We start from the raw sequence: 27,825 nt of genomic DNA, 5'->3' as shown, positions 1-27,825 counted from the left end.
ACCACTTTTGATGTGGTCCACAAACACACACACACACACACACACACACACACACACACACACACACACACACACACACACACACCAGCACGGCAATCCGCGATTGCGATACTGGTACGGCGATCCGTGATAGCGATACCGGTACGGCGATCCGTGATAGCGATACCGGCACGGTGATACGTGATAGTGATACCGGTACGGTGATATGTGATAGCGATACCGGCACGGCGAACCGTGATTGCGATACTGGCATGGCAATACGTGATAGCGATACCGGTACGGTGATCCGCGATTGCGATACTGGCATGGCGATCCGCCATTGTGGTACCGGCACGGCGATCCGCCGTTGTGGTACCTGCACGGCGATCCGTGATTGCGATACTAGTAGGGCATTAGCGATACCAGCACGGTGATCCGCGATTGCCATACTGGCACGGCAATCCACGATAGTGATACCAGCAGGGCGATAGCGATAGCGATACCTGCCTGTGCCAATTACCAAATCCTGATCTTGCTTTAAAAGTTAAAACCAATATGTTTTTAATACAAATTGAAGTAGGGCATAAAATAACCATTCTCATCATGAGGAAGAAAAGCCCCATGTGGGAGGGAATACTTTGTTGAACAATCCATCTTTCAATCCCTTTTTAATCCCTCCGTCTATCAATCCATTTGTGAACCCTTTTTTTAAATTCCACGTAATCCCCCATCACAGGTCCCTCGCCCTTTAGCTTCCAAGCAGTAACTCCTCAGTCCACACTATCCTGCCTGTTTTGCCTTTCAAACACGTAACTCCCATGGGAAACTTCCCTCACCTGAAATTTACCTCACCTGAATCCACCTGTTTGTTCCTCCATCTCAAATCCTGTAACTCCGATGGGAAACCTACCTCACCTGAATCTACCTGTTCATTCCTCCATCTCAAATCCCTTATCTCCCATGGGAAACTTACCTCACCTGAATCCATCTGTTCATTCCTCCATCTCAAATCTGTTACTCCCATAGGAAGTATGTGTGTGTTTGTGTGTATGTCTGAAAATCATAGAAAAAAACATGGCTGGCCTGATCTCCAGCAAACTTTGCAAAAGTTTTGGTAGTGCCCAGTACGTCGCCCGGGGAGGGGGAAGACATCCTACAATTTTGGCCTTCAACATGAGCCACAGTGCAAGTGGTTTACTGACCCCTGCTGCAGACAGAGGGGATTATTAGCCACGGCACAAAATATATTTGCACCGTCCACCAAAATATGCTTCTAAAGGGAGCAGGTGTTTCTCATAATCTATCTATAATTCCAGCAATCTCTGTGTGTCTGTGTGTCTGTGTGTTTGTCTGTGACCGCTGTTTCTCGACAACCACGGGTCCGATATACTTTAAACTTGCCAGGTATATTGCTGGGGACCCGAGGATGTGCCTTTTCAAGGTTTTAAATTAATCGGACAAGTACTTACCGAGCTATGTCCAAAAAACGCTTCAACCAATCAGAGAGCAGCGAGCTATCACGTGTGCCGAACGTGGCGATCAGACTCTGCCTCGGACGGCACATTTGAGAGCGTATTCATTTATTTCACGTTGGAAAACTATGTTGCCGTTAAACTATGTTTTAAAACGAATTCAAACTGCGATTAAATTAAAACGATTCATCCTAACTGCGATTTGCGAACTTCCGGACAGTGAAGACTTCACTTCCGGCAGCCAATCACAGAACGCTTTGTTGCGTAGGCGTGGCCGATGTGAGAGCGAGCGGAGCTGAGCGCGTTACGAGCTGACCGCCATTACGGTTCGTAATTCGATTTCTTATGCGCATTATTTCTCCCAATTCAGTCAGAGCGAAGGGCGGAAGCGAAGAGCGTTGTTTTTTTTGTTTACGGGCGTACGGGCGGGGTAGAGCATACGGGTAGCGTTTTTTTTTTTTTTTGGCAAGGAACGGGCACCCACGTACGGGCAATGCCCTAGTAATAATAATGATAAATGGTTATTCCATGCAAACATGTCTTGCTCAAACATAAGTGTTCCAACATTTAAATGATTAGAAAATGGCCATATTGTTATCAGTTATTTGCTGTTGTACATATTTATTTACTCACTTCAAAGTGACCTCATGCCCTTTTGAAGAGATGCGAGTCTGCTTTTCTGGCCACCACAAAATAAGTGTACATCACAATTTTGTTTTGCTCTCTTTGGGCCACAGGTCCAGGGTATGTCCTTCATTGCTGCTGTACTCCTGCTCAACCTGAATGCAGCTGATGCCTTTGTGGTTTTCGCAAACCTTCTTAACAAGCCTTGCCAACTTGCATTCTTCCGTGTTGACCACAGCCTGGTGTGTTCATCGTTGCATGCACATCCTTACCATTTTTTATGCCTCCTCTGACAAAGTCACCGGAGGCATTATGTTTTTGGGTTGTCTGCCCGGCTGTCTGTCCGTTTGTGCTTCCGTGATAGGTTTTCATTACCACGATAACTTAATGGCTGAAGTGATCCATGTCAAACTTCGTACAAGTATGTATAATAATGTAGAGATAAACTGATTAGATTATGGGGTCAAGAGGTCAAAGGTCCGAGGTCACATTAGGTATAAATGCTGTCACCGCGTTAACTTGTGAACCAGTGGTCAATGGAGTTTTGCCCAAACTTGGTATGAGTATATATTATGATGCAAGGATAAACTGATTTGATTTTAACATCAATAAGTCAAAGGTCATAGGTCATGTGAGGTAAACATAGGGGCAATACCCCCTGGGTGCTCACCTGGTAGAATAAACAGTATACTGCACTGACTAAAGGTATTTTAAACCAATTTCAATGGTTGCTAGAAGACAGGGCAGCATGTAGAATCATACTAACATAATCATAAGACTTTAAACAAACAAACAAAAAAAATACATATTTTGGGGGGCAACCCCCCTCCCACCCCGTATATCTCCTCAGACCCCAATTTTTCCAATGCCTTGAACAAACATTGGTACATCACGGATGATGAAGGTTGTGGTGAAGTTTCATCAAAATTGTGTGTGTAGGTTCTGAGAATAAAGCAAATACCTATTTTGGGGGGCAAGCCCCCCCATAGACCACCTTAGTCCCCGATTTGTTTCCTGGAACAAACTTTGAGACAAAACAGGTGATTACGGTTGTGGTCAAGTTTCATCAAAATTGCATGTGCATTTTCTGAGAAGAAAGCAAATACCTATTTTAGGGGGCAACCCCACCCCCTTCCCCCATAGATCCCCAAAGGGGCAGATTTTTTTTGTAATGCCATGGACAAACGTTGGTACACCACGGGTGATGAAGTTTGTGGTCAAGTTACATCGGAATTGCGTGTGTAGTTTCAGAGAAGATAGCCAATATCTATTTTGGGGGGGGGGGGGGGGGGTTGTCAAACCTGGACCCTCTTTGACCCCCCCCCCCCCCTCTTCCCCCATAGACCCTGAAGGGGGGTAGTTTTTTTTTTATGCCGTGAACAAACTTTGGTACATCACGGGTGGTGAAGGTTGTGGTGAAGTTTCATCGAAATAGTGTTTGTAGTTTCAGAGGAAAAAGCAAATTCCTATTTTGGGGGGGTCAAGCCTGGATCCACTTTGACCCCCAGTAAACCGTTTTAGACCCCGATTTTTTTTAATTCTGTAAACAAACTTTAGTCACAACACAACAAATATCATTTGTGCCAAATTTGGTCGCAATCCCTTCAGCGGTTTCGGAGAAGAAGTTTCAAGTGTTAATGGATGGACGGACGGACGGACGACGCGCCATCACATAAGCTCCCCTGAACTTCGTTCCAGGTGAGCTAAAAATGTGATACTTGAGAACAGCTGGAGGGATTTATATCAAACTTGGTATAAGTATGTATAAACCTCCTTCAGTGTGTCCATCCATGAGATATTATTTGCTACTAAAAGATCAAGGAACAGAGGTCACATTAAAACTGTTAAAGTGATACTTATTGTTGGCTATGAGATTTGAACTAAACTCAGTACCATTTACCATGATACATATGTACAAATTAGATATTGAGGTCAAATGGTCTTGAGGTTTGAGGTCAAAATTAGAGTAAGCAAAGATTTGATGTGGGCGGTGGAATATATCGGTCGACATCATGACGTCAAATTTTGTCTTGTTCCCTTTTAAAAAAGACAGCTTTATTAAATAAATGATTTGGTTGCAAATTCGATTTGGGATAAAAAGGAGGTATTGCCATAATCACTCGTGTATAAGCCACACTTTTTTCCCCAGAAATATCTGATCAAATTTTGGGGTGCATATTATCCACCAGAACTGTTTTTTTTATATACAAAGTCGTGGCTAATGGAGGAGATGGAACACTGAATGGACCAGGATGCAACAGAACAAAAGGAACAGCAGAAAGAGAGGGGGAGACACCAACAGCAGGGTTGAAGGACAAAATATAGTGAGACTTGGCCAAATAGCGGATGAGGGGCAGGGGAGGTTGCATGGAGTGGACAAGATGGATACAGAAGCAAATTCTGAGGAAGGAAAAGCTGGAGATTTGGAAGATGGTGGGAGGGAGGCCGGGGTGGTTAACAGGGGTAGAAAAGATCATGGTTTTGAATGGGGGATCCAAGATGGTGAACAGTTGTGTTGAATTGAAGTGCTAAAGTGAAAGCTCTATTTCTCGCACCGACACAAGACCAACCTCCATTACTGGGTGCTGCCATCCTAAAAATGCAATGCATTGTGGGATACCTTGTGCAAAAATGAGTTTTTTTTTTTGTTTGTTTTGAATAATAATTATTTTGGTGGACGAATTTAAATTGCTCAGCTATACTACATTCGTTTTCTTTTAAAACCTTTGATCTAAACTTTTAAAAATCTACACCACCATAGCAGATAAATAAGCTTGGGGGATCAAGTTGTGTATTGCACCATGGCAGACGGCTAATGACTCACTAAAGTGTTAAGAGTTGCTAATGAGATATTACTGTTCTAATTGGATAGATGTCACATATCACTCACTAACTCACTATCACTCACCTTAAAATGTCACATCTGTCGTTCATCACATTGATTCATACAAGATATAAGTCATCCTTTATGCTGAATTAACCAATTTAATATTGCATAGATACCCCCGCTCTAGCCCCTACCCCCGCTCTAACCCCCGCTCTAGCAGGGAAAATGGCCTTAAAATGCATGTTGTTGTTGTATCTGAACACTGCTTTTGAATTAACTAAATTTCCTGTCCTGAGCTGTTCATTTTTGCTGGAGTTAATTTTTTAGAGGTACGAGTTGTACGTAAGAACTGGTATTTCCCTGAGAATTTTATCTGAACAGTGTCTTGCCAATTGTACACTATAACGGATTATTCACTAGTGATTTTGGTGTTTAATAATATGATCATAACTCACATCAAGGAACGGAAATATTGCTGATTTTGTGTGGAATCTATTACTAAAAGGAGGTGTGTGTGTGTGTGTGTGTGTGTGTGTGTGTGTGTGTGTGTGTGTGTGTGTGTGTGTGTGTGTGTGCGCGTGTGCATGCGTGCGTGTGTGTGTGCATGCGTGCGTGCAGCAACACGACCTCGAGCTTTAGTGGTTCCTGCTGCCGTATAATAATGAAAATGTTCCCATAGGAAAGCTAATAATCGTTTTATATGGAATAAATATTCATGTCCGTTAATCTTAGATACCTGTTTCAAAGCCCTCTTTCTGCCATTGAAGAATACCAAGCAGGAATGCAACTTAATGTAACGGTTCAAATGGTAACATGTATTATTCTATGACAGAAGGAACACTCACAATTAGACATAGTAATATTTTGCGAACAGAAAAATGGATAAATGTACATGGAAGGAGCACACATAACACCAACAACAACTGTGTTAATAAAAAAATGATTTATTTTCTATTGTTTATTTTTCACTAGCGGGGTCACCCGTGGGAATCCCACGGGCATGGATGTGTGTGACATTTCGACATATTGAGTTATATGCTGCACATTCATTTTTACAAAATGGTTACTGGCAAGTCATCAGATCCAGAAATGGTGTGAATTTAGTTATTTCACATAATATGTGACCCCTCACTCCTCTCCACCTGACACTCTCCTGTCTCCACCTGACACTCTCCTGTCTCCACCTGACACTCTCCTCTCTCCACCTAGCACTCCTCTCCTCTCCAAACCCTCACATCCCTCTCCTTTCCAATCCCTCACCTCTCCAATCCCTCACACTCCTCTCCTCTGCAATCCTTCACACGCCTCTCCAATCGCGCCTCACACTCCTCTCCAATCGCGCCTCACACTCCTCTCCAATCGCGCCTCACACTCCTCTCCAATCGTGCCTCACACTCCTCTCCAATCGTGCCTCACACTCCCCTCCAATCACTCCTCTCCAATCGTGCCTCACACTCCTCTCCAATCACGCCTCACACTCCTCTCCAATCGTGCCTCACACTCCTCTCCAATCGCGCCTCACACTCCTCTCCAATCGCGCCTCACTCGCCTCTCCAATCGGCTTTCCCCGTCTCGTTTCTCTCCTTTTGCTCCCGTCTCGTTCTTTTTCTTGCTCCAAATCGGCCCGTCGGAATCGGAAATCGGCCCGTCTCGCCCGTCGGCCCGTCGGAATCGGAAATCGGCCCGTCTTGCTTTTGTGCTTGTGCGTAAATAAATTGTGTTCATGACACCATTTCTGGTGTTGGGCTAGCGGCTAGGGTGCCGGCTTAGGATCCTGGGTTCGAATCTCGGTCGATCGCCGAATTAATGCCAGGGGGGTTGACTCAGCCTGTCATCCTTCCGAGGTCGGCTAATTGAGTACCAGTTCACTGGTAATTCCCTGTTTGTCGTTGAAGGCGGCAAAAAGGGTTGGCGTCAGGAAGGGCATCCGGCCGTAAAACATTGCTTCAAAAAGGGGACAAAAAAACAACAACTACCACGGTCCCCGAAAAGGCCAACCCCCGCTTTGCGGGGAAAAATGGCCTCTAAACGGTGGTTTTTACACCATTTCTGGATCTGATGACTTGCCAGTAACCATTTTGTAAAAATGAATGTGCAGCATCTAACTCAATATGTCGAAATGTCACACACATCCATGCCCGTGGGATTCCCACGGGTGACCCCGCAAGTTTGCATTGACGTTCGTCGATGGACTCGTTCGCCCGTCTCATTCGTTTTCTTGCTGCATCCTGTTCAAGTCTGCGTTCTTCATCGATCGTCTCATTCATTTTGGAAATAGAAGTTTCCACGCAGCGCATGAATTGTCACGATCCTCAAGAGGAATTTGTCTCGTAATCATCAAATGATAAATGGCAAGTAAATTATATTGTGGAAAATTAAAGATTTCAAATAAACCTATTTAAAGTGTATTCGCACATAACTAATTTTAAAAAACGAAGAAATATCTCTCGGTAATTTCCTGAAACATATTTTACTTCCGGCTAATAATGTTGAATTAAATAAAAACGAAGAAATATATGTCGGCATCATTGTTGACGTTTTTGTGACGACTGTCATCAAACGAAAAAGTAATATATCTTAACGGAAAAGCAAAAGCGAATTTTTAATATATATCGACACGTTGCCGTCGGTGTCATGTTGGGCGGTGTATGATACACCATGACGCGATTTTTAAAAATATATCTCTGCATTTTCCCGCGTGTGTGGAATGTTCTCAATTATTGCTGACACCGAGTCCAAAACCATCGATAAAAATGAAATCATATGGTGAGTTAGATTGGAGATAAAGGCGTGAGAGAGACTCAATGGCCTTGAAGTTGAAGTTACAGGCGTTTGAGAATTCATTTCGTTCTATAAACGGCAACTTTCATTGGATTTCCTTCCCGTTTTTTTTCAACCGAGTCGAAAACTATGTTAGCGACTGTGAAAAATGAAATGATATATCGAATTTTTAATATGTATCGACACGTTGCCGTCGGTGTCATGTTAGGCGGTGTATGATACACCATGACGCGATTTTAAAAAATATATCTGCATTTTCCCGCGTGTGTGGAATGTTCTCAATTATTGCTGACACCGACTCTAAAACCATCGATAAAAATGAAATCATATGGTGAGTTAGATTGGAGATAAAGGCGTGAGAGAGACTCAATGGCCTTGAAGTTACAGGCATTTGAGAATTCATTTCGTTCTATAAACGGCAACTTTCATCGGATTTTATTCTCGTTTTTTTTCAACCGAGTCTAAAACTATGTTAGCGACTGTGAAAAATGAAATGATATATCGAATTTAAAATAGATATCGACACATTGCCGTCGGTGTCATGTTGGGCGGTGTATGATACACCATGACGCGATTTTAAAAAATATATCTCTGCATTTTCCCGCGTGTGTGGAATGTTTGTGGAAAATTAAAGATTTCAAATAAACCTATTTAAAGTGTATGCGCACATAACTAATAAAAAAAACGAAGAAATATCTCTCGGTAATTTCCTGAAACATATTTTACTTCCGGCTAATATGTTGAATGAAATAAAAACGAAGAAATATATGTCGGCATCATTGTTGACGTTTTTGTGACGACTATCATCAAACGAAATAGTAATATATCATAACGGAAAAGCAAAAGCAAATTTTTAATATATATCGACACATTGCCGGCGGTGTCATGTTGGGCGGTGTATGATACACCATGACGCGATTTTAAAAAATATATCTCTGCATTTTCCCGCGTGTGTGGATTGTTCTCAATTATTGCTGACACCGAGTCTAAAAGTAAAACCATCGATAAAAATGAAATCATATGGTGAGTTAGATTGGAGATAAAGGCGTGAGAGAGACTCAATGGCCTTGAAGTTACAGGCCTTTGAGAATTCATTTCGTTCTATAAACGGCAACTTTCATCGGATTTTCTTCCCGTTTTTTTTCAACCGAGTCTAAAACTATGTTAGCGACTGTGAAAAATGAAATGATTTATCGAATTTGATTTGAAATAAAACTGGGGGAGAGCAAGACACCACGGGCCTACAAAACAGGACTCAAAGCTATGCGAGTTAATAAAATGGTGGATATTTGTTTATAGCCACTCCCAGAATGGGTGGAGCTATGGGTGGAGCTACTCTGCAAACCGAGTAAGCCACACCCCGGACAGACACCCAACAGATAGACAGACAGACAGACAGAATCATCTACGGCTATTATAATATAGATTTCTTGATGCATCCTCATTCAGACTCGTAGACATAGACATGCAATATGTTAACAAAGTACAACATGCTGCCTTTTGATTAAATCTGTCAGCGAAGTGACGGGTAGGCACAGTTACTGTTGAATATAATCAGTATGTTGTTGTTTTCCAGATGTTGAAATACTATGCAGCTTTTGAAGTGTTTTTTGAAGAAAACCTTCCAAATCTCTTTGCACACTTTAAAAAATACAACCTGACGCCTGATATTTATTTGATTGACTGGTAAGTCAAACCTGTTGAATTCCTAAATACTGTACACAACTTTGCTTTTACATCAGAGTTAAGGTCGCACTCTGTGCACTCTTAAAATTGTTGTTATCGAGTTCAGGCTTTACCTTTCTGTATAAAGCTTTGCACAGGCTGGTATTCACAACTTAAAAAGTTGTGAATACCAGTTAACCTTTTCTATGCGGCATAAGGCTCCAGGGTAGCATCGTTGACTGAGGGCGTAGCTGTGCCACTGTTGGTATTGTTGCGGTTTTGAGTTTGTAAAGTGAGTTTAATAAAGGTTAAAATTTCCCCCTCATAGTTAGTCACACAAGCAACATGTAGCCTCGCGATAGTATAGTTATGTCTTAGTATTTGTGAGCTTAGTCCTTCTCCTATGTTAGTTCTGCGTTGAGTAGAGTCAGGAGAATAGGCCCTACTGCCACCGACTATCCAGCGTCCGTAGCCTCATGCCCTTTTGCGCTAACGTTGGTTCATTTTGGGCGAGTTAACAAGAGGCAGGCTAGGAAGACCGGGGCGGAGCCGAGGGCGGAGCGGCAGAAGCGCTGACGGTAAGCACGAGCCGCCAATCAAGGCTCAGAGGTGGTGGCGGCGGCGTTGCGTCACAGGGCATGGTGAGAAGGTTCGAGAGGGATCCAGAAGGTTCGGGGGCGTAGCTATAAAACCCGCTGCGCAAAGCCCTCGAAAGGACTCGCAGATGAACGAAGAACCCGATAGGACTTGCAACGAAAGACTTGGTGAGCAAAGGACTCGCGCGCACTGACCAACCAGCTTGGAGGGATCGAGGAAGAGGAATTGTGAGCATCCGAGAGCTGTACAAGATACACGGGCAAAGCCCGACGCGCATTAACCAAAAGACGCGCTAATAATACTTGACGCTCGGTTGAGTTTGAGGCCGATCGCTATACAGTGCATTAAGTCGCGCGAGTGAGGAAAACGGCTGTGTAATCGCCAGCTGCGCTGAGAGTCCCGCCTTTGCTGTGCCGCCTCATCGTCGGCTTTGTTCAGGAGACGCGCTACGAGGTTCCTGCCATCGCCTGCTACCATCTTTGCGGGATGTGCTGGGACCGTGGAGAGCCGGACGGGGGCCGTCTCTGGACGACCACGTCGATCCGTTGGCTGAACATCTACCCATCTGCAATTCCCTGTGCGAGTTTGACGGGCCCGAGTCCAAGGGATAAGTTAAGATTGACTAAGGCTGCTCTGTGTCTCTGCGTCCCCGATCATTGTAAATACGTGTGGGAATAATTAAACCTGTGTTCTTTGTTTCTTCCATTCGATCGTTTCTGTGGTTTCTTCATTGGCTAAGCGTGGTACGAATGGGATCGCTCAAATCGGGTTCCACTAACTAAGACTGCACGGACCACGTGGTACTCAATCCGCTCGGCATACTCAAACCACACGTGGCTTGTGCGAGGCTTGCTTCCTCGCTTCCAGGGCGGCGCAGGGAATTAGGTACGAGCGAGAATTGGTCCCAAGACCCTACTCTGCGTTTGTCCGGAAGGGACGTATCAAGCCTCGGTTCCGCCAAGCCCAGCAAGAACAATGGGATTAATCCCCCCTTGGTAAGGGGAAGAAGGGCGGCGTAGAACCATAACAGTATTTTGGTTTGCCTGAGAATCAGCCTGCCTATCTTAGGGGAGACAATATTCCCTCTGTAGGTTATGGCAGGAATTTGTTAGGGGTAGGAAAAATTTGCTAAGCTCGCCCCCTCTTCACGAAGGACTGTGGGATCTTTAACGTCGACAAACTAATGCCGGCAGATGGGATGCCCAGTTTGTCATCCATCCGAGGGTCGGCACACACACATTTATGAGTCGCCCTGCCTGTGAAACACTGGGATGACAGTTTAGTGCTGGGTCGGGATTCAAACCCAGTGTAGCCAGCTTGGAGGTGAGTGTGTGCATTTCTAGGCCATACCTTCCATCTAATTTGTACATTTATTAAACCTTCATGTAGGAGTTTGTACAAAGATTTAATTAAGTGCAGGCCAAAAATACTGACATGCTAGTGTAATCTACCACTTTAATAGCAAGGGTGTTGGAAGAGAATGGCGAATGGGGGTCAGAGTTCCCCCTCTTCCTCTTCCCTTCCCTTCCCTTCCCCCTTCCCTTCCCCCTCTTCCTCTTCCCCCTCTTCCCCCTCTTCCCCTTCCTTCCCCCTCTCTCCCCATCTTGTCTACCGCTCCCGATGTTATATGTTTTATGTGTCGGTTTGTCTTTCTGTGTGATTAATGTTCGCTCTTTCACGAGCCTCGATCTTGTATACAAAAAAAAAAGAAAAAAAAAAAAAGAAGTTACATTTCAACCACTAGAGGGCATAGTTGGATTAAAGCTTGGCCAGATTACAAAGCTTGGCCGCCACCATTGCTCCTGCTAAAATTGCTTCGGAAGTACCTGAAAGATGCCGGAAAGCTGCGTTCTGTTATACTATCCGAGTAAAAAAATCTTTGGTACATCATGGATGATGAAGGTTGTGGTCAGGTTTCATCAGAATTGTGTGTTTGAATCAAATAATAATGATTGAAGTGTTAACGGACTCACTCATTGACTGACATACCTATGGGCACTGCTCGATCGCGTAAACTTACTGGACGAAAGTCCAGGTGAGCTAAAAACGAGTTTCATTTACCTAGTGAAAAGTCAAGACTAGTTTTAGGAAGTCTTTTTTTATTAACCCAAATGTAATTGTGTGGGTGTGGTGGGGGAACCATTTATTTTATATCAATAAATTATAAAAAGGGGGAGATATCAATTGATTGTCATAATTGCTACCTCAAATTGAGTGCTAGATCACATAATGCGGGAAATGATTTTACATTGATACACTGGGTTATTGGATTTGATGAAACTCATCATTTAATTAATAATTTACAAACTTTCCTTCAACATTTCCCTTCATTCCCACTACTCTGTACTATACCGGATCTTTAACAGAGGATGTAAATACATATAATACTGAAAAAGTCAGGGAGACCAAGTTAATAACGAAATCAATGCAAAGCCTTTCCACAAAGTTTTCACCTGAAAATGCATCCAGGCACATCCGGGTTCTCCGAGCTCTGTTGCCCGGAATGGTGATGGTGGGCAAGCTTTCTAATGTGGCCATCTGATTTGTACATGCTGAATGGGGAGCGTGCAGTTTAGTTGGTGGATGCAAGTATATAGGTGGGGGCATAGGTTTATCTGAAAGCTGAGAGATGGCGTCTGTGTTACTTGATGTTAAAATTCTAACATTGTCTTAGTTGCAGTGTCAAATACACAAACCTCAATTGCTAAATGCATTGTCAGCTGCAACACTGGTAACTGTCTGTGTATTTGTGTGTTTGCTCATGTGTCCACGTGTGCTCATGCACGTGTGCGTTCTTCTGTGTTTGTTTTGAATTCCTCTGCATGCCGGAGGCATTATGTTTTCTGGTTGTCGTTCCGGCTGTGCTTGCTTGTTTGCGTCCATCCGTCTCAGTTTTTGTTACCATGATAACTTGTGAACCACTAAAGGGATTTTTAACAAACTTGGTACAAAGGTGTTGTTATGATGCAAATATAAACTTACATTTTGGGTTCAAAGGGTCAAAGGGTCTCTTTTCTCCCGCCTCTGGAACAAACTCCCTCACTCTCTTCAATCCCACTCCTCCCTCCAGGTCTTTAAAACGGCTGTTCACCGCCATCTCTCATCTTCCCCAATCCAAAACCTTGATCTTTTCTACCCCGCTAATTTCACCCCAAATCCACTTTTTTGAGGTGCCGACTTCTTTCCTGGAAGTCCTTGGTGTCTTTGCGTTTTATACCTATCCTGCCTCCCCCCAGGCCCTCTCCCTCCCACACATCTGATGTCCCTGCTCTCAAATGTTGTGTTTGTGTGCTTCCTCCCCTTCTCTCCCCATCTTGTCGACCGCTCCCCTTTTTATATACTTTGTTTGCTTATTTGTTTGATTTCTTTGTTTGATAAATGTTAGCTCTTTCACGAGCCTCGACTCTGTATACAAAAAAAATAATGTCATGTGACCTGTAGCTGATTTTAGTTACAGTGATAACCTGTGAACTGCTAAAGGGATTTTTACCAAACCTGGTACAGGTATGCAGAATGCATCTTCTCTATGCAGCAAAGATGAACGGATACAATTTTGCAGTCAAAGGTCATGTGACCGACAGTGGAAATTAACAGCTTTTGTTTCCGATTTTTACCAAACTTGCTACAAAGGTGTATTATGATGCAAAGATGAACCGATTCAATTTTGGGTTTTTGAAAGGGTCAAAAGTCATTTGACCTGTAGCTGAAAGTAGCAGATTTTAAAGGGGAATGGACATGAGTATAGACATCAAATGCTTAAGATTAATTAATTGTAGCAACAAAAAAGATTAAGTTTGGCGCAAAGATTGTTGCTCTAGCATGCGTGAATCGTGAGATATCCGAGTTTTAAAATGCCAATAGCAGACGATTTCTCTCGCGCCGGCCAGCATCTGCCCTCCACGATGTGACGTCATCGGAGGAAGCTGATGTGACTGCGCAATAGTAAACAATGGCAGACACCGACTCCGATAGTTGCGTAAGTCTGGATATCAGCAATATTTCTGACCAATCTGATGCGGAAAATGAAGAGAAAGGTAATAATCTTGGGGAATCACACTTGATTCTCCCATACAGATTCAAACCATACCGTCCAGAGAGTGAAGAAGAGAAATCGTCGGACACAGACACAATGGCGATCGATTTTGATCTCGGGCGCCTCCAAAATACTGAATGGTATTCATTTTTATGTCTCTTTTTTAATTGAAAAAGTTTCTTTTTCTGGTCAATGGAATACATAAGTAATATTTAATTAATGTTCGGTGCCGTGAGGCAAGAAATGGATAGAAACGCAGAAATGAAATACGACTTTATTGACTTAGTGCAGCACTGCAGGTGTATCAGTTGTAATTGTATCATTATAGCACTCTCTACAATGCAAACAATCTCTGTGTGTCTGTGTGTCTGTCTGTGTGTATGTCTGTGACCGCTGTTTCTCGACAACCACTGGTCCGATCTAAGTGAAACTTGCCAGGTATATTGCTGGGGACCTGAGGATGTGCCTTTTCAAGGTTTGCTATTAATCGGACAAGTGGTTACCAAGTTATGGCCATTTAATTAGCAAACACATACGTTTTGTACGTGAACGAAGGAACAGCGAAGGACGAGAGCGAAGGAACGGCGAAGGACGAGAGCGAAGACCGAAGGAACGATACAAGTTTTAATTTTTCTTTGCACGTACGGTCAAGCGACAGCGAAGAAACCGCGTGTGTTTGTTGTTTCTGCCTCGCGGTTTGAAAATTGAATACTTGGCCATTAAAACGAATTTGCAATTAATCGTAACTGCGATATGCGAACTTCCGGACAGTGAGGCCTTATTTTTGGTACGTACGTCAACGTACGTATGTCCACGTACTTACCTCCCCGCACGTACGGGCACGCACTAGCAGCAGCCACACAACGACTGGGCATGATTCCAACTGATCGTAACGAAAACAAAGCGATGTTCTGATCGTCACGAAGCCAACAAGGCTTTAAGAACGAAAAACTGGGTTACTTCGCAAACGTCATTTCCGGTTTGCGGTTTTGACAAAACTGACTTTGCTTGTTCGGCGATATTTTGACAAATTCTAATAAAACCACGAAGATATTTGTGAAATGAACTCGATAGAAGTGTTTAAGATATGTTTATGTTTCGAAATCTGCAATGTTGTTTTGGTCGTGTCCGTTCTCCTTTAATTACCATGACGATGTATTAACTGATCACATTTTGGGTTCAAAATTTCAAAGTCCTAACGTAAAGTGTGCTTTAATTGAAAATCTGTTTTTAGATTGACCAGGATTTACCAGGTTTTAAGATTTACAAAATAAACGAGCATATTGAGATGCAAAAACTAATATTGCAGTGACTTATTGTCCCCTTCCCACCTCAAGGATTTTCACACTTTACAGCAAGTCACTTCCACTGGATGTGGCATGTCGTGTCTGGGATGTATTTTGCCGAGATGGAGAGGAGTTTCTTTTTCGCACAGCCATCGCCATTCTACTCATGTTTGAAGAGGTCCTCCTTCGCATGGATTTCATCCACATGGCACAAATGCTGACACGTTTGCCAGAGAATCTTTCTATTGATGAGCTCTTCACAGCAATTGCTACTGTACAGCTGCAAAGTCGCAACAAGAAATGGGGCCAGGTGAGTCAGATTCTCTCCATCACGTAACATTACGAGTGTGTAGCTTTTTCGGCTCTGTGATGAAGCTATGCAAAGTGATTTGTTGTAATAAGGAAACGTGAATGTTGCTTGTGGCCATCATTATTGATAAGGAACAACAATCAACCATTTGGACTGTTAATAATTTGAGCAAGAGTCATTCAAATCGAATCTTTTCATTTATTAGACATTCTTGATTTTGGAAGAATATTCTCTGAATTTTTCCCTTCTGAAGAAATTTAACTTTGCACAAAATCGGTGGTGTTAAATTGCGTGGTTATTGTATCATTGTTCTGCAAGATGTGAAAAAATGTTAATGTTTATTTTTTTCCCTTTGCATAATGCACTTAAAGATTTTGTTTTCTGGAACTTCCATGCAGGAACTTGTAGACAGATTCCATGCAAGCTAAAACATGACATGCAAGTGCACTTTTCACTTTTGTAGCAAGGACATTAGAGGAGGTTTAATGAATTGGATCAACCAGTATTAACGGTAATTAGATAATATTTTTAGATAATAACAGTAATTAGATCAACCACTATTTTTAAAACCACTTATTTTCTGACCATAGTTTTTTTTTGCATTGGGGGGTTTGGCATTCATACTCGTATATGCGATTCGTCATATTCACTCAATCGTATTCCACATTTTTCCACTGCTTGGCGATACTACATGCTGCAGTCTGTTCCACATATCTATGCAAACTCAGGGTATTGCCTTCATTTTGGTGATACCTTGTGCCAGAATTAGGGCTTCCGCTAGCATTCGACAATTGCTCAATATATAAAAGCAAACTATTGATTAAAACAAAACTGTCAAGAATATTTTTGGTGAAAAGATAAAACTAAAAGTCATTTCCATTAAATTTGGCAAGAATTTTGTCCTTGCGGTATGCATCTCGTCAAAATGTTCCAAGTGTTTGAATTGATACCGTGTCACTCTGTCAACCAAGGCAAGGTAGACCATGGAACGGTAGAGCAATGCGCCGTGTCAAAATCAGTCCACCACTGAAGTAGAGAAGCTACTTTGACCCTACCCTGTGAGTTAATTTGTTTCTACTTTAAAAAAGGGATTCCTTATTAACAAATAGATTGGGCTTATTACTAAAAGTTTGTTCGTCTATAAATAAAAGGACGGAAAGTCATGTAATTCTGTGGGCGGTGTTTCCAGGGATTGTTTTTGTTCTATATTTCTCACATATACGAAATAATAATTTTGATCCAAAAACGATACAAAGAGAGAGAAAAAATTAATGAGGTTGGAAAAATGGAGAAGTTGATTCATGAAATGAACCATCCATAAGAGGACTGAGACCCTCCAAGAACCAGCATCCAGAGAGGACTGAGACCCTCCAAGAACCAGCATCCAGAGAGGACTGAGACCCTCCAAGAACCAGCATCCAGAGAGGACTGAGACCCTCCAAGAACCAGCATCCAGAGAGGACTGAGACCCTCCAAGAACCAGCATCCAGAGAGGACTGAGACCCTCCAAGAACCAGCATCCAGAGAGGACTGAGACCCTCCAAGAACCAGCATCCAGAGAGGACTGAGACCCTCCAAGAACCAGCATCCAGTGAGGACTGAGACCCTCCAAGAACCAGCATCCAGTGAGGACTGAGACCCTCCAAGAACCAGCATCCAGAGAGGACTGAGACCCTCCAAGAACCAGCATCCAGAGAGGACTGAGACAATCCAAGAACCAGCATCCAGAGAGGACTGAGACCCTCCAAGAACCAGCATCCAGAGAGGACTGAGACCCTCCAAGAACCAGCATCCAGAGAGGACTGAGACCCTCCAAGAACCAGCATCTAGAGAGGACTGAGACCCCCAAGAACTAGCATCCAGAGAGGACTGAGACCCTCCAAGAACCAGCATCCAGAGAGGACTGAGACTAACGACAGTCATGAAGCTGGTAGGTTAAATAATTAAATCCCTTTAGCCTCTGGGCAGAGCGAGTTGGGCAGATGTCCTGGGCGGAGTTATCTGGGCGGATGTCTGTGACTCGTTCTCTCCTTTTGCGCTGGCACTTGCTCAGTGACAAGCCTGTGACTCCCTGTGAAGAGTAAAGCTAAAAGCACTCTGCGAATTTGCGAATCTGCGAAGCTTGCTTCATGTTGTGTAGCTTTCACTGTGTTGCGAGGTTCATACTGAACCATGAGGCCATTGCATGCCAAGGCCCATTCTGTGTCCATATCTGCATACAAGTGCTATTCGTTAGACGGTTAGAGGATTAAAGTGGTCAGTACATCTCTATGTAGCTAATTGTAAGATTGGAATGCATGTACGTTCTATGTTCTCATATAGGTGTCTTGCATGCCCTGTACCTTGGCGCCCTTTGCATGTTGCACACCAACGCCACCAGTCTGTTTCCTTTTCATTTGATTCACCATGTTTGATATACTGTGCAACTGTAATGTGCTCTTGAAGTATTGTTATCACAAAACAATATAATTCCGTTACAGTTTCATGGTGCCTTTGGGAGCCTTTTACGGAGCTTTTACGATGTATCAGAACTTGTTGGGAATAAACAGCCGAAGGCTTCTGTATGAACACTACCCCTTGTTTGTTTCTGCATACAACATCCTGCGAGCATGCGATCCAACCATATCTAAAACCCTAACGTCCGATAAGCCCTTAGTTGCCATTATAGAGACCTTACAAAACCGGCATCCAGAGAGGACTGAAACCTTTCATTAATGAGCATATGTAGAGGGCCCTACACGAACCAGGAAAAACATATTCCTACTAATTATCCGCCCAGCAAGAAATGTCACTGGCTTATCCAAGTTCAATGTTTGCTAGTTTAAGCCAATTCTGAAAAAAAAATTAACAATTGATTGACTGACTTTACAATACTGACGTTTATTTGCCAAAAACGATTACGTTATATAGAAAGAAGAAAATAGCAGGCGGAAGTAGAAGCCATAATGAATTACCGACCAATGCAGGTGTTGTCAAAACAGAGTTTCGCTCTTTAATAACACTGATTTACTGCCTTTACAACAAGCAATATATGTACATTTGTGTGTAATGTTGACTGACATTAACTTTTGCAGGTGCTGGCAACTTTACAGAGAGATTGGAGAGACAGTGGAGATAGCAGCAGGAACAGCAGTCCAAACAGACAATGATTGAAGAGCTCTGTTCACCCCTAATAAAGGTTCTCTCCTTCCCATGTGCACACTGGACAATTAGGAATTTCCTCAGTGGAGGCAGGGATTTTTATGGAGGAAAATGTGCCTTTGGGATGGTGCCTGCAAGCCCATATGTCCGGGTTCTTTGTTCCAAAGTAGCCAATACTTCATGTTCTCTCGCTGCTGCATATTTACAATTCTATCGCTACAACTGTCTCATCAAACACTATTTATGGCCGTTATTCGTCGAGCAGATTTATGGCTTTTGCTGCTCTTTGGATCAAGAAAGGAACCACTGGTTGAACATTCAGCAAGTTGTTGCTCAGCATGACAGTATGTTTTTCTTTTTTGTGCGAGTCAGTCAGTTGCAGTATATATCGGTGCATGTCCTGTCTGTCGTCTTCGCAAAATAGTTTTTTGTTTTCAATTTTTATTTTTATTGTGGTCCGAACTGGATTGTAAAATGCCCATTAAAAATGGTCCTTGGCTGAAGCCATTGCTCATTTGGAACATGACATGATCGCTTCTTGATTGGTCAAAGGTCATACGAGCATTAACTAATTCCATTGTGCATTGCTAAATAATAACTTCAATGGTGGTTGTGTATAATTTTGATTTGCTCTATTGTATGCACAACTATTTTCGAAAGTACAGTTGTGAAACGGGGGTTTTGGAAGGTAAATGTATAACTAACTTTTGAAAATCTATATCTTTAACATCAAGTTTTGTTCAAAAAAATTTGCACAACAATGTAACCCACATTGGAGTTGACCAGCATCAGGCTGGTGAAAATCCAAACAAGAGTTGAAGTGTTGCAACACGGGAATATTATTACCTGTAATACAAGGGTAAGTCAATAAGTAGTGAATTTTCAATTTACCCAACAAATATGCTTCATCAGTGGGGAAGAGTCTTTGACCAAGTCCCCTTGCACACCCACACACGGCTTCACAAGGTTATCGATGCACTCGTAATATAACGATGTTGATTGGTCCCTGATCCATTCCTCCACGACCATTAGGCTGGATTTTATCTATTAGTGAGCTTTTGTGAATTATGGCATGTGCTGAACAATGAGACAGATCTACAATGCCACTTACAGTATGTTTATTGATACCTGTGTGTATCATTCCGTCAGTCTTGGACAAATTGTCCTCCTTGGTGGCAGACACTGGGCGGTGAGGCCGTTGTTAATCGCACACAGTCGTCCACCCTTTTTGACACCATTCACACCACTCATACTATTTTTCCATGAGTTTGTGTCATATTGTGCAGTCATCCTCCTAAGAATGTCATGGGTTGACACCTTCACGAGTAAGTAAGAACCTGATTACGCCTCGCTGCTCCGTGATTGCACTCTTGTAGTGGGGCAGCCATCTTTTCGGCATGATTGCAAACTCGACACGTGGGGAAGCCGGGTATCAGGTGGTCAACAAACGACTCGCACTTGCCCCTGCAATACCGCTCATAATACAATGTATCACACACATGCACTATTGGTGATTATAAAATTCACTTTATTTATTGACTTGCACTCATATTTTATGTATCTGTTCTGTTCCTAGTGGAAAGTTACTATTTCGTCTCAAAATTTAAAAGTTCATGTTTATTCTATGTTTGTCTCTTTTAGTATACAAAGTAACTTTTACTTTTTAGTAAAAGTTTTTTTAGCAAAGTAACTTTTTAGTATACAAAGTAAGAGAGGAAATAGTAACCTTCCGAGGCGCATGGAAGAGCTAGAACACAGAGCAGCTGCAATGCAGTGGAAATCGTGCAAACAAAGGTAGATTGTCATTTGGAGGAAGAATGTGTGAGAAGAAAAAGAGCAATAGGAGGGAGAGGAGGACACCAGGGGGTGAAGAGGCTGGATGCAAGCTCAAACATAGCAAGAACATTCTGGGCCCTGTGCTTTTTCTGGTCTTCATCAATGATCTCTCCGACTCTCTGGAACATCCTCTCTATCTCTTTGCTGATGACTCCACTCTCTGCCGCTCCATTCCTCATCCCTCAGATCGGCAGTCTGCAGCCTCCTCACTCTCTGCAGACCTGGACAAAATCACAGAATGGTCAAACAAGTGGAACATGTCTTTCAATCCTGACAAATCTCACACTCTTACGATGTCTCTCTGAAAAGACTGACTGGAAAACCCCTCCCATCTACTTTCTCAACAATCCTATCCAAGAAGTTCTGTCACTCAAGCTTTTGGGTCTCACTATCTGCCATGATCTTTCCTGGGAAAACCACATTTCCAAGGTGGCCTCCAAACCCAGTCACCGACTGGGCATCCTCCATCTTGCGAAGTCCTTCCTTGGCACACCTGACCTCCTCACCACATACAAGGATTTCATCCGCAGATCAATGGAATACTGCTCTCCCCTCTGGGCTGGTGCTCCTGCCTCACACCTAGCTCGGCTTCACGCTGTTAAAACCAAAAACTTTCAGAATCATTGGAATCTCCTGCGATGAAGCAAACTCAGATGGCCTTTCACTCACTCACAGCAGGCAGGTTGGTGGTCTTTGTCTTTTACCGACTCCTCTCTGGCCTAGCCTCCCCCTCCCCCCCCTCCCCCCAGCTCTCTCTGTGCTCTGTCCCCCAAATATTCCTACAGGTCGCACAAGATCTGCCAGCAACCCTCTTATGGGGAAACTGCCAAAATCAAGACTCTCTGCTCACCTTCACTCCTTCATTCCTCTTTTCTCCCACCTCTGGAACAAACTCCCTCACTCTCTTCAGTCCCACTCCTCCCTCCAGGTCTTTAAAACAGCTGCTCACCACCATCTATCTTCCCCCATCCAAAACCTTGATCTTTTATACCCCTGTTAATTCACCCCAGATCCACTTTTTCCTGAAAGTCCTATCAGTGTCCATGTTTTTACCTCTCCCACCCTCCCCCCCCCCCCCAAGCCCTCGCCCTTCCCCCCAAGCCCTCCCCCTCTCACAGATCTCCCAATGTCCCTGTTTTCTACTGTTGTACTTGTGTGCTTCGCTCTCTCTCCCCATCTTGTCTCCCGCTCCCTTTATCATACGTTATGTGTCAGTTTGTTTTTATGTGATTAATGTTCGCTCTTACTCGAGCCTCGATCTTGTACACAAAAAAAAAGCAAAAAAAAAAACGAAAGGAAGGGGCTTAAAGAACGAAGGCAAAACTTAGGATGATGCAGCAATGGAATAAAAAATGGTGAGGGGAGAAATCATAACCTGGAAAGGAAGGGATGAGTTTTGGAAGGGTTAATGAGGGTAGAAAAGATCATGAGTATTGATGGGGGGGTGACCTGAGTTTAATGGTGAACAGCCATCCTGAAGCCCTAATGGGAGGAATGGGATTGAACAGACTGATGAAGTTGGTAGCCCGGTTGGGAGAAAAGAGGAACGAATTAGTGGAGGTGAGCAGTGAGCCTGGAATTTTGGATTTTCACCAGAAGTGAGTAACTGACAAACAATATGCACCCCCTGTGAAACCTGTGGGGGACTGAGCACAGCAAGGGCAGAGGTGCAAGACCAGAAAGGATGTAGTAGAGACAGAGGAACTACCAAAGATGTCTTTGATGCAATCTTGTCAAATTCCTGTCGTTCATTTTGATCTTTGGCAGTTCTTTGTTTCTTGGGGTATTCCTTTATTTGCTGTTCCTGCTGTTCATTATCACTGCTGGTAATTGGTCAGTGATGATGCCCTGTAAGATCTTGAGCAACTCAAATCAACAATCCACAAATTTGGCACAATAAAAGGCAGTTTATACAACTTGCATACATCTGATGAGTATAAAAATAACAAAACACAATGATGGCGAATTTTCAATTTACTAAAAGTTATCACAAAAGTAATTCTCACAATGACAATGAAATGATGCTTGATGTGCACCGGGGGGTATTTTAATGCCTTTTCTCAAAATTATTTATTTACTTATTGTCTCCCATTAAACCTAGGTTTGCACATTGCAATTTCCAATGTCATGATGTCAAAATGTCATTATCCAAGATATTGTCGTTCCAATAGAGGTTGTTGATTGAAGGAATGTTTTCTTCTTTTTTTTCTGAGAAGTCACATCGTCATACCGGTATTCAGAATTTGTCCTCGAACAAATGACTTTTCACTTGTTTGCAATAATTATACAGATGTGTCGAAACTATTTGTCGGAAGAACATTTTGTGGAATTGGGAACGGTGATTATTTCGGATGAGTGGGAAGGTTGACTAATCCAATACATCACGGTTATTCGGGATATTATTTTTTTTCTAGATATTTTGGTATGCTTTGCCCTTTCGAGTCCGACCACCATATCGGTTATTTCTTCAGATTTGTATGTCATCTCCCAACAGAACTTAATTTCCCTTTCTTCAACTTCACCCTAATGTTACATTCCTCCTTTTATGTGCAAAATTAGAAGTTGTTGCTTCATTTAAATGTAACCAATTTTAGAAGAAAAGAACAAAATAACATTCTTGATTTTTCCTTGAATTGTTTTTCATTCACCTACGTGCCGACATCCAGTCGTTTGCCATTATCGAAGGATATTGATCCGTCAGGTAGCTGCAAACTGTGTGTATACCAAGCGATGGCACCCATTTTGTGCACATTCTTAATGTCGGTACATTACCGTGATTTTTATTTGTACTGCCCAGCGCCATTTGAAGGCAGACCTCTCAATTCGTTGGGAAACGTATGCTAAATATTGAAATTTGAATATGGAGCACTTCCTTGTATATCGGTTATTGGTTGCCCTTTTGCTGCCTGCTCTTCTGAACACATGACTGTGCTATTGATGAGAAACCCATGACATGTGTATTTGTGGACCAAGAGTTTATCCTCTTCGCTATTTCTTATAAAAAGTATTTATTTATTTATTCTGTCTTTCAATTTTATCATTACTTTGATTTTTTAAATATATATATATATATATATGTTTGTTTGACACAGGAGATTCACTTAGACACCAAATGGTCCCATTTTATCACCAGTGGCAACAACAGTTTGGACAATATGGTTAACTGCATTGTGAAACTTCATGTCGAGTTTCTTTCAAGATAACGAGTATTTTGTCAGTGGTATTAATTTTAAACTGAGTAGTCTAGTAGGAAGACTAGGTCCCCCTGCACCCCCCGGAGATATACTTCTAATCAGTGTTTCTAGATTGGAAAAAATGTGTAGAAAATGACTAGCTATGGCCCCAAGCTGAAAAAATGTCCCACATACCATTTTTATGCAAATTACTGCTGCAAATTTTATGCAAAATTATGCAAATTTTATGCAAATTTTTGATGAGGAGTAGAGTTGAGGGGTCTTTGAGGGCTTCATCGAGGTGCTCTCGGTTGCAAGACTGGGTCATTCTGAGAAGCACAGCAGGGTCAGAGATCATGATGTTCTCCTCCTCAGTGAATCTCTCCATCAACAGCCTCTCCATTGCCTCACACACTGTTTTGAGGCAAAAGAGGGACTTTGCGTAGGCCTTTCCACTGAGAACACCTTTGAGAGATCCACTTGTTACTAGTTGTGCCTCAAAGAGAATCTCTGCATATCCAGAACCACGCATCTTGTGTCCAGTGAGCATCCCGATGTAGTTCATGGATGTGTGGAAGGGTCCAATCGTTACTACATGACTAGCAAATTCATTTGGCCAGCGCCAGATGATGGGAAGGGCTTTCATGCAGACACCCAGATCAAATGTATTCAGGACCCATCTCTGACCCACCTCAGCAGTTGCTGCCTCGGAACGCTTCAGTAGCTCACGAACAACTGCGTTGTCTGTGATCGGTTGGTGGATAGGCGTGCAGTAGTCGACTGTTGATTTGCTGGGTGGGGGAGAACCAGTTGCAGAGGTGAAACCCCCTAGCCCAGGCACAGGCTGCAGGCCATTGCCATGCCATGCAGGCACCAGGCACAGACCGATCACAGACAACGCAGTTGTTCGTGAGCTACTGAAGCGTTCCGAGGCAGCAACTGCTGAGGTGGGTCAGAGATGGGTCCTGAATACATTTGATCTGGGTGTCTGCATGAAAGCCCTTCCCATCATCTGGCGCTGGCCAAATGAATTTGCTAGTCATGTAGTAACGATTGGACCCTTCCACACATCCATGAACTACATCGGGATGCTCACTGGACACAAGATGCGTGGTTCTGGATATGCAGAGATTCTCTTTGAGGCACAACTAGTAACAAGTGGATCTCTCAAAGGTGTTCTCAGTGGAAAGGCCTACGCAAAGTCCCTCTTTTGCCTCAAAACAGTGTGTGAGGCAATGGAGAGGCTGTTGATGGAGAGATTCACTGAGGAGGAGAACATCATGATCTCTGACCCTGCTGTGCTTCTCAGAATGACCCAGTCTTGCAACCGAGAGCACCTCGATGAAGCCCTCAAAGACCCCTCAACTCTACTCCTCATCAAAAATTTGCATAAAATTTGCATAATTTTGCATAAAATTTGCAGCAGTAATTTGCATAAAAATGGTATGTGGGACATTTTTTCAGCTTGGGGCCATAGCTAGTCATTTTCTACACATTTTTTCCAATCTAGAAACACTGATTAGAAGTATATCTCCGGGGGGTGCAGGGGGACCTAGTCTTCCTACTAGACTAGAGCTTTCCGATGTTCTGTCCGTCCAATCCACACAACCCCAATATTATGGTTTGTTGTGTGCTTATTTGAAAAGTTAACACACTTTGATCCTGTTGTCATTTCGGATAACAGTGCATTCTGTTTCCTCTCTGTGTGCACAGGTCTGGTAGAGTGGGATACCTTTAGACTCGTCAAAGCTTTGCAATAGAATGTTTGTATGTGCCACTCTGTATGTGACATTGGCTCAAAGATACTGAATATATGCACTGAATGATGTAAAAATTCTGTAATTATGGGATAGACCTTAATGTAAATACAATCCTAATTTTGATGAATCCTGTCTTGTGTATTTTACAATAAAGGAATGGTTTCAGGTGTGTTATTCAGTTGTAATGCTTGTTCTTTTGGAGCTAGAGATGTCATTGTGACTGAAATCATATTATAATATCCGTTTGTGCATTATTACACCACATGGATGGCAGAATCATGGACTCTCACTCTGCCACTGCAACTTTAAGGCTTAAGACATGTTTTTTTTAAGGGGAAGGAAAGGTGTGATGGAATGGTTTGATCTTCTCTGTGAGCGTGTTGGGCCAGGTCGATGAGTGGTTCAGTAGCATTTTGGGTGATGCGACTCGATTGGTGTTGCAGTGCCCCCTGTAGTTAGGGGAGGAATTTGGAACACGTAGAAGGTGCTGGCGATACCTCGACTGTTTGTTGAAAGGCATTATGGGATCATAATGTGCACTGACCAATGCAGGCAGACAGGATCCCAGCTTATAGTCCAAGAGACGGCACACTTTGCACAATTGTGAGTGAAATCGGATTCGAGCGCTCAAAGTGCACTACCTTTGCACAATCCTGTCCCGACAGAGGATGAACAAAATTGGAGGTTTTTGGAAGTGGCAATAAGATGACTTGTGGTCAAGTATACAATTCAATCTAAATAAAATATTTTAAAGTTTGTAAAATCCTACAATACGTTTGCAATTGGTCACTGGCTTTTGACACCAATACAAATTTTTTATTGTGGACCCGAGGCATCAAAACGCTACATATATCTAACAAACAGTTTAAAATGGAGCACCCCGCCATTACAACATTTAAATTGCATCAGGTGTGGCAATAAATGTGAATTGTTGCTTGCAGCTTGTCGGCTCGATGACAGAATACGCCATTTGCCAGCTCCATCCCTACCCCGTTTAGACTCCCGTGTGGGCACGGGTAACTTGATAGTAAAAATTAAATTCCAGAAGTTTATCGCCATTGATGCAGTGACGATTACTTCACCCCATCTAATACATTACATTAGGTTTTTGTGCCTGTTTGTGTCTTTTATGACGTCCTTAAAAACTAATTTTCCTGTTTGGAATGATTCTCAATTTTGTTTGACTGCCAGGCAGGGAGACGGGGTAAAAAAAAATTGCACCTGTGTCTGAAGAAGAGTGGACATATGTTGTGTGCAAGAGACGAGATGGAAGGGAAGTGGTGTGAGAATGGTGAAGGGTAGGCAGGGACAGAAATACAAGTTTGTGTGGCAAGGGTGCCCGGAGGGCGTGAATAGTGTTGGTGTCCTGTTTTCTGAGGAGTTTGTAGACAGTGTGGTAAGTGTGACTAGAGCCTGGTGTTGAGTTCGCAGTTAGGGTGCCGGCTTGGGATCCTAGGATCCTGGGTTCGAATCCCGGTCGATCGCTGAATTAACACCAGGGGGGTTGACTCAGCCCGTCATCCTTCCGAGGTTGGCAAATTGAGTACCAGCTTGCTGGGATGAATGATCCCGGTGTGTACCCCGGTTTAGAATCCCTGCGCATCATAAGAGCGTGACCAACGGTTGGCGTCAGGAAGGGCATCCGGCCATAAAAACATTGCCTCAAACAGGGAACCATGATTGTCATGGGGCCCGCAAGGCTAACCCCCGCTCTAGTGGGGAAAATGGCCTTAAAACGATCATTCATTCATTCATTCTGAAGGTCGTGGGTCATTTGGGCATTTTTGACATGAAATAGGCAAAGCGTTATTAGGCAAATAGGCAAAGAATTACCCTTTAGAACCCTTCAGAATTACCCTTTACAACCCTTTAGAACAGGAGTTCTTGACCTTTTTCCCTGTCAAGACCCCCAACGGATTGCCCACGATGTCCCCATACCCCCCTTCGCCAGACTGTTGACTGACCAAGGCGCACAGAAGGTGCGCATAGCTAGGGGGGACTGGGGACATGTCCCCCTATAATGTTTTTGATTTCTAGGTGCTCTGTGGTGCATTCTGAGGGGTGTTTTTACTTTAATTTCCTATTTTTTTGGATGAAAATTGGTAACTAATTACCCAGAAAATGGGCCAAGTTCGGGGATCCGTGCCTGATTAACAGTCCCATTAGGTTCCAGTGTGACTTCAAAATATCTCAATAGCTTAGTTACCTTCGCAAAAGCGGAAGGTTATGTTTTGATCGCTGTGTATTTATTTGTATGTCTGTGTGTGTGTGTGTATGTTATTCGCATAACTCAAAAAGTATTCAACCGAATTGCATGAAATTTGGTGGGATGATTGGTTAT

The 27,825-nt window shown here is 43.0% G+C and overlaps 1 protein-coding gene and 1 long non-coding RNA gene across 12 annotated transcripts in view; one reads left to right on the top strand and one right to left on the bottom strand.

Moving 5' to 3' along the window:
- Nucleotides 1-19,241, top strand: part of LOC137423325 (TBC1 domain family member 14) — a 150,202-nt gene extending 130,961 nt beyond the window's left edge. For 8 of the 11 annotated variants that reach the window (XM_078774323.1, XM_068110353.2, XM_078774329.1 and 5 more), the window contains 4 exons: nt 2,189-2,317; nt 9,260-9,369; nt 15,316-15,574; nt 18,649-19,241. In XM_078774323.1, the coding sequence (XP_078630449.1) occupies nt 2,189-2,317; nt 9,260-9,369; nt 15,316-15,574; nt 18,649-18,723 (573 nt within the window). In that variant the 3' untranslated portion in view covers nt 18,724-19,241. The remainder of the gene's footprint in view (nt 1-2,188; nt 2,318-9,259; nt 9,370-15,315; nt 15,575-18,648) is intronic. The other 3 variants (XM_078774325.1, XM_078774328.1, XM_078774326.1) reach the window with 1 other exon arrangement.
- Nucleotides 19,242-23,609: 4,368 nt separating this feature from the next.
- On the bottom strand, nt 23,610-25,434 carry LOC144891346 (uncharacterized). The gene is made up of 2 exons (XR_013622864.1): nt 25,295-25,434; nt 23,610-23,785 (listed from the first exon to the last, which is right to left on the bottom strand). It is a non-coding gene; the product is annotated as an uncharacterized LOC144891346 (long non-coding RNA).
- Between the last annotated feature and the right edge of the window lie 2,391 nt (nt 25,435-27,825).

The sequence above is a fragment of the Myxine glutinosa genome, chromosome 3 (genome assembly GCF_964187855.1).
Source record: "Myxine glutinosa chromosome 3, kmMyxGlut1.1, whole genome shotgun sequence".
In the NCBI taxonomy this organism is placed as follows: Eukaryota; Metazoa; Chordata; class Myxini; order Myxiniformes; family Myxinidae; genus Myxine; species Myxine glutinosa.
This window is presented reverse-complemented; position numbering and strand designations above follow the sequence as displayed.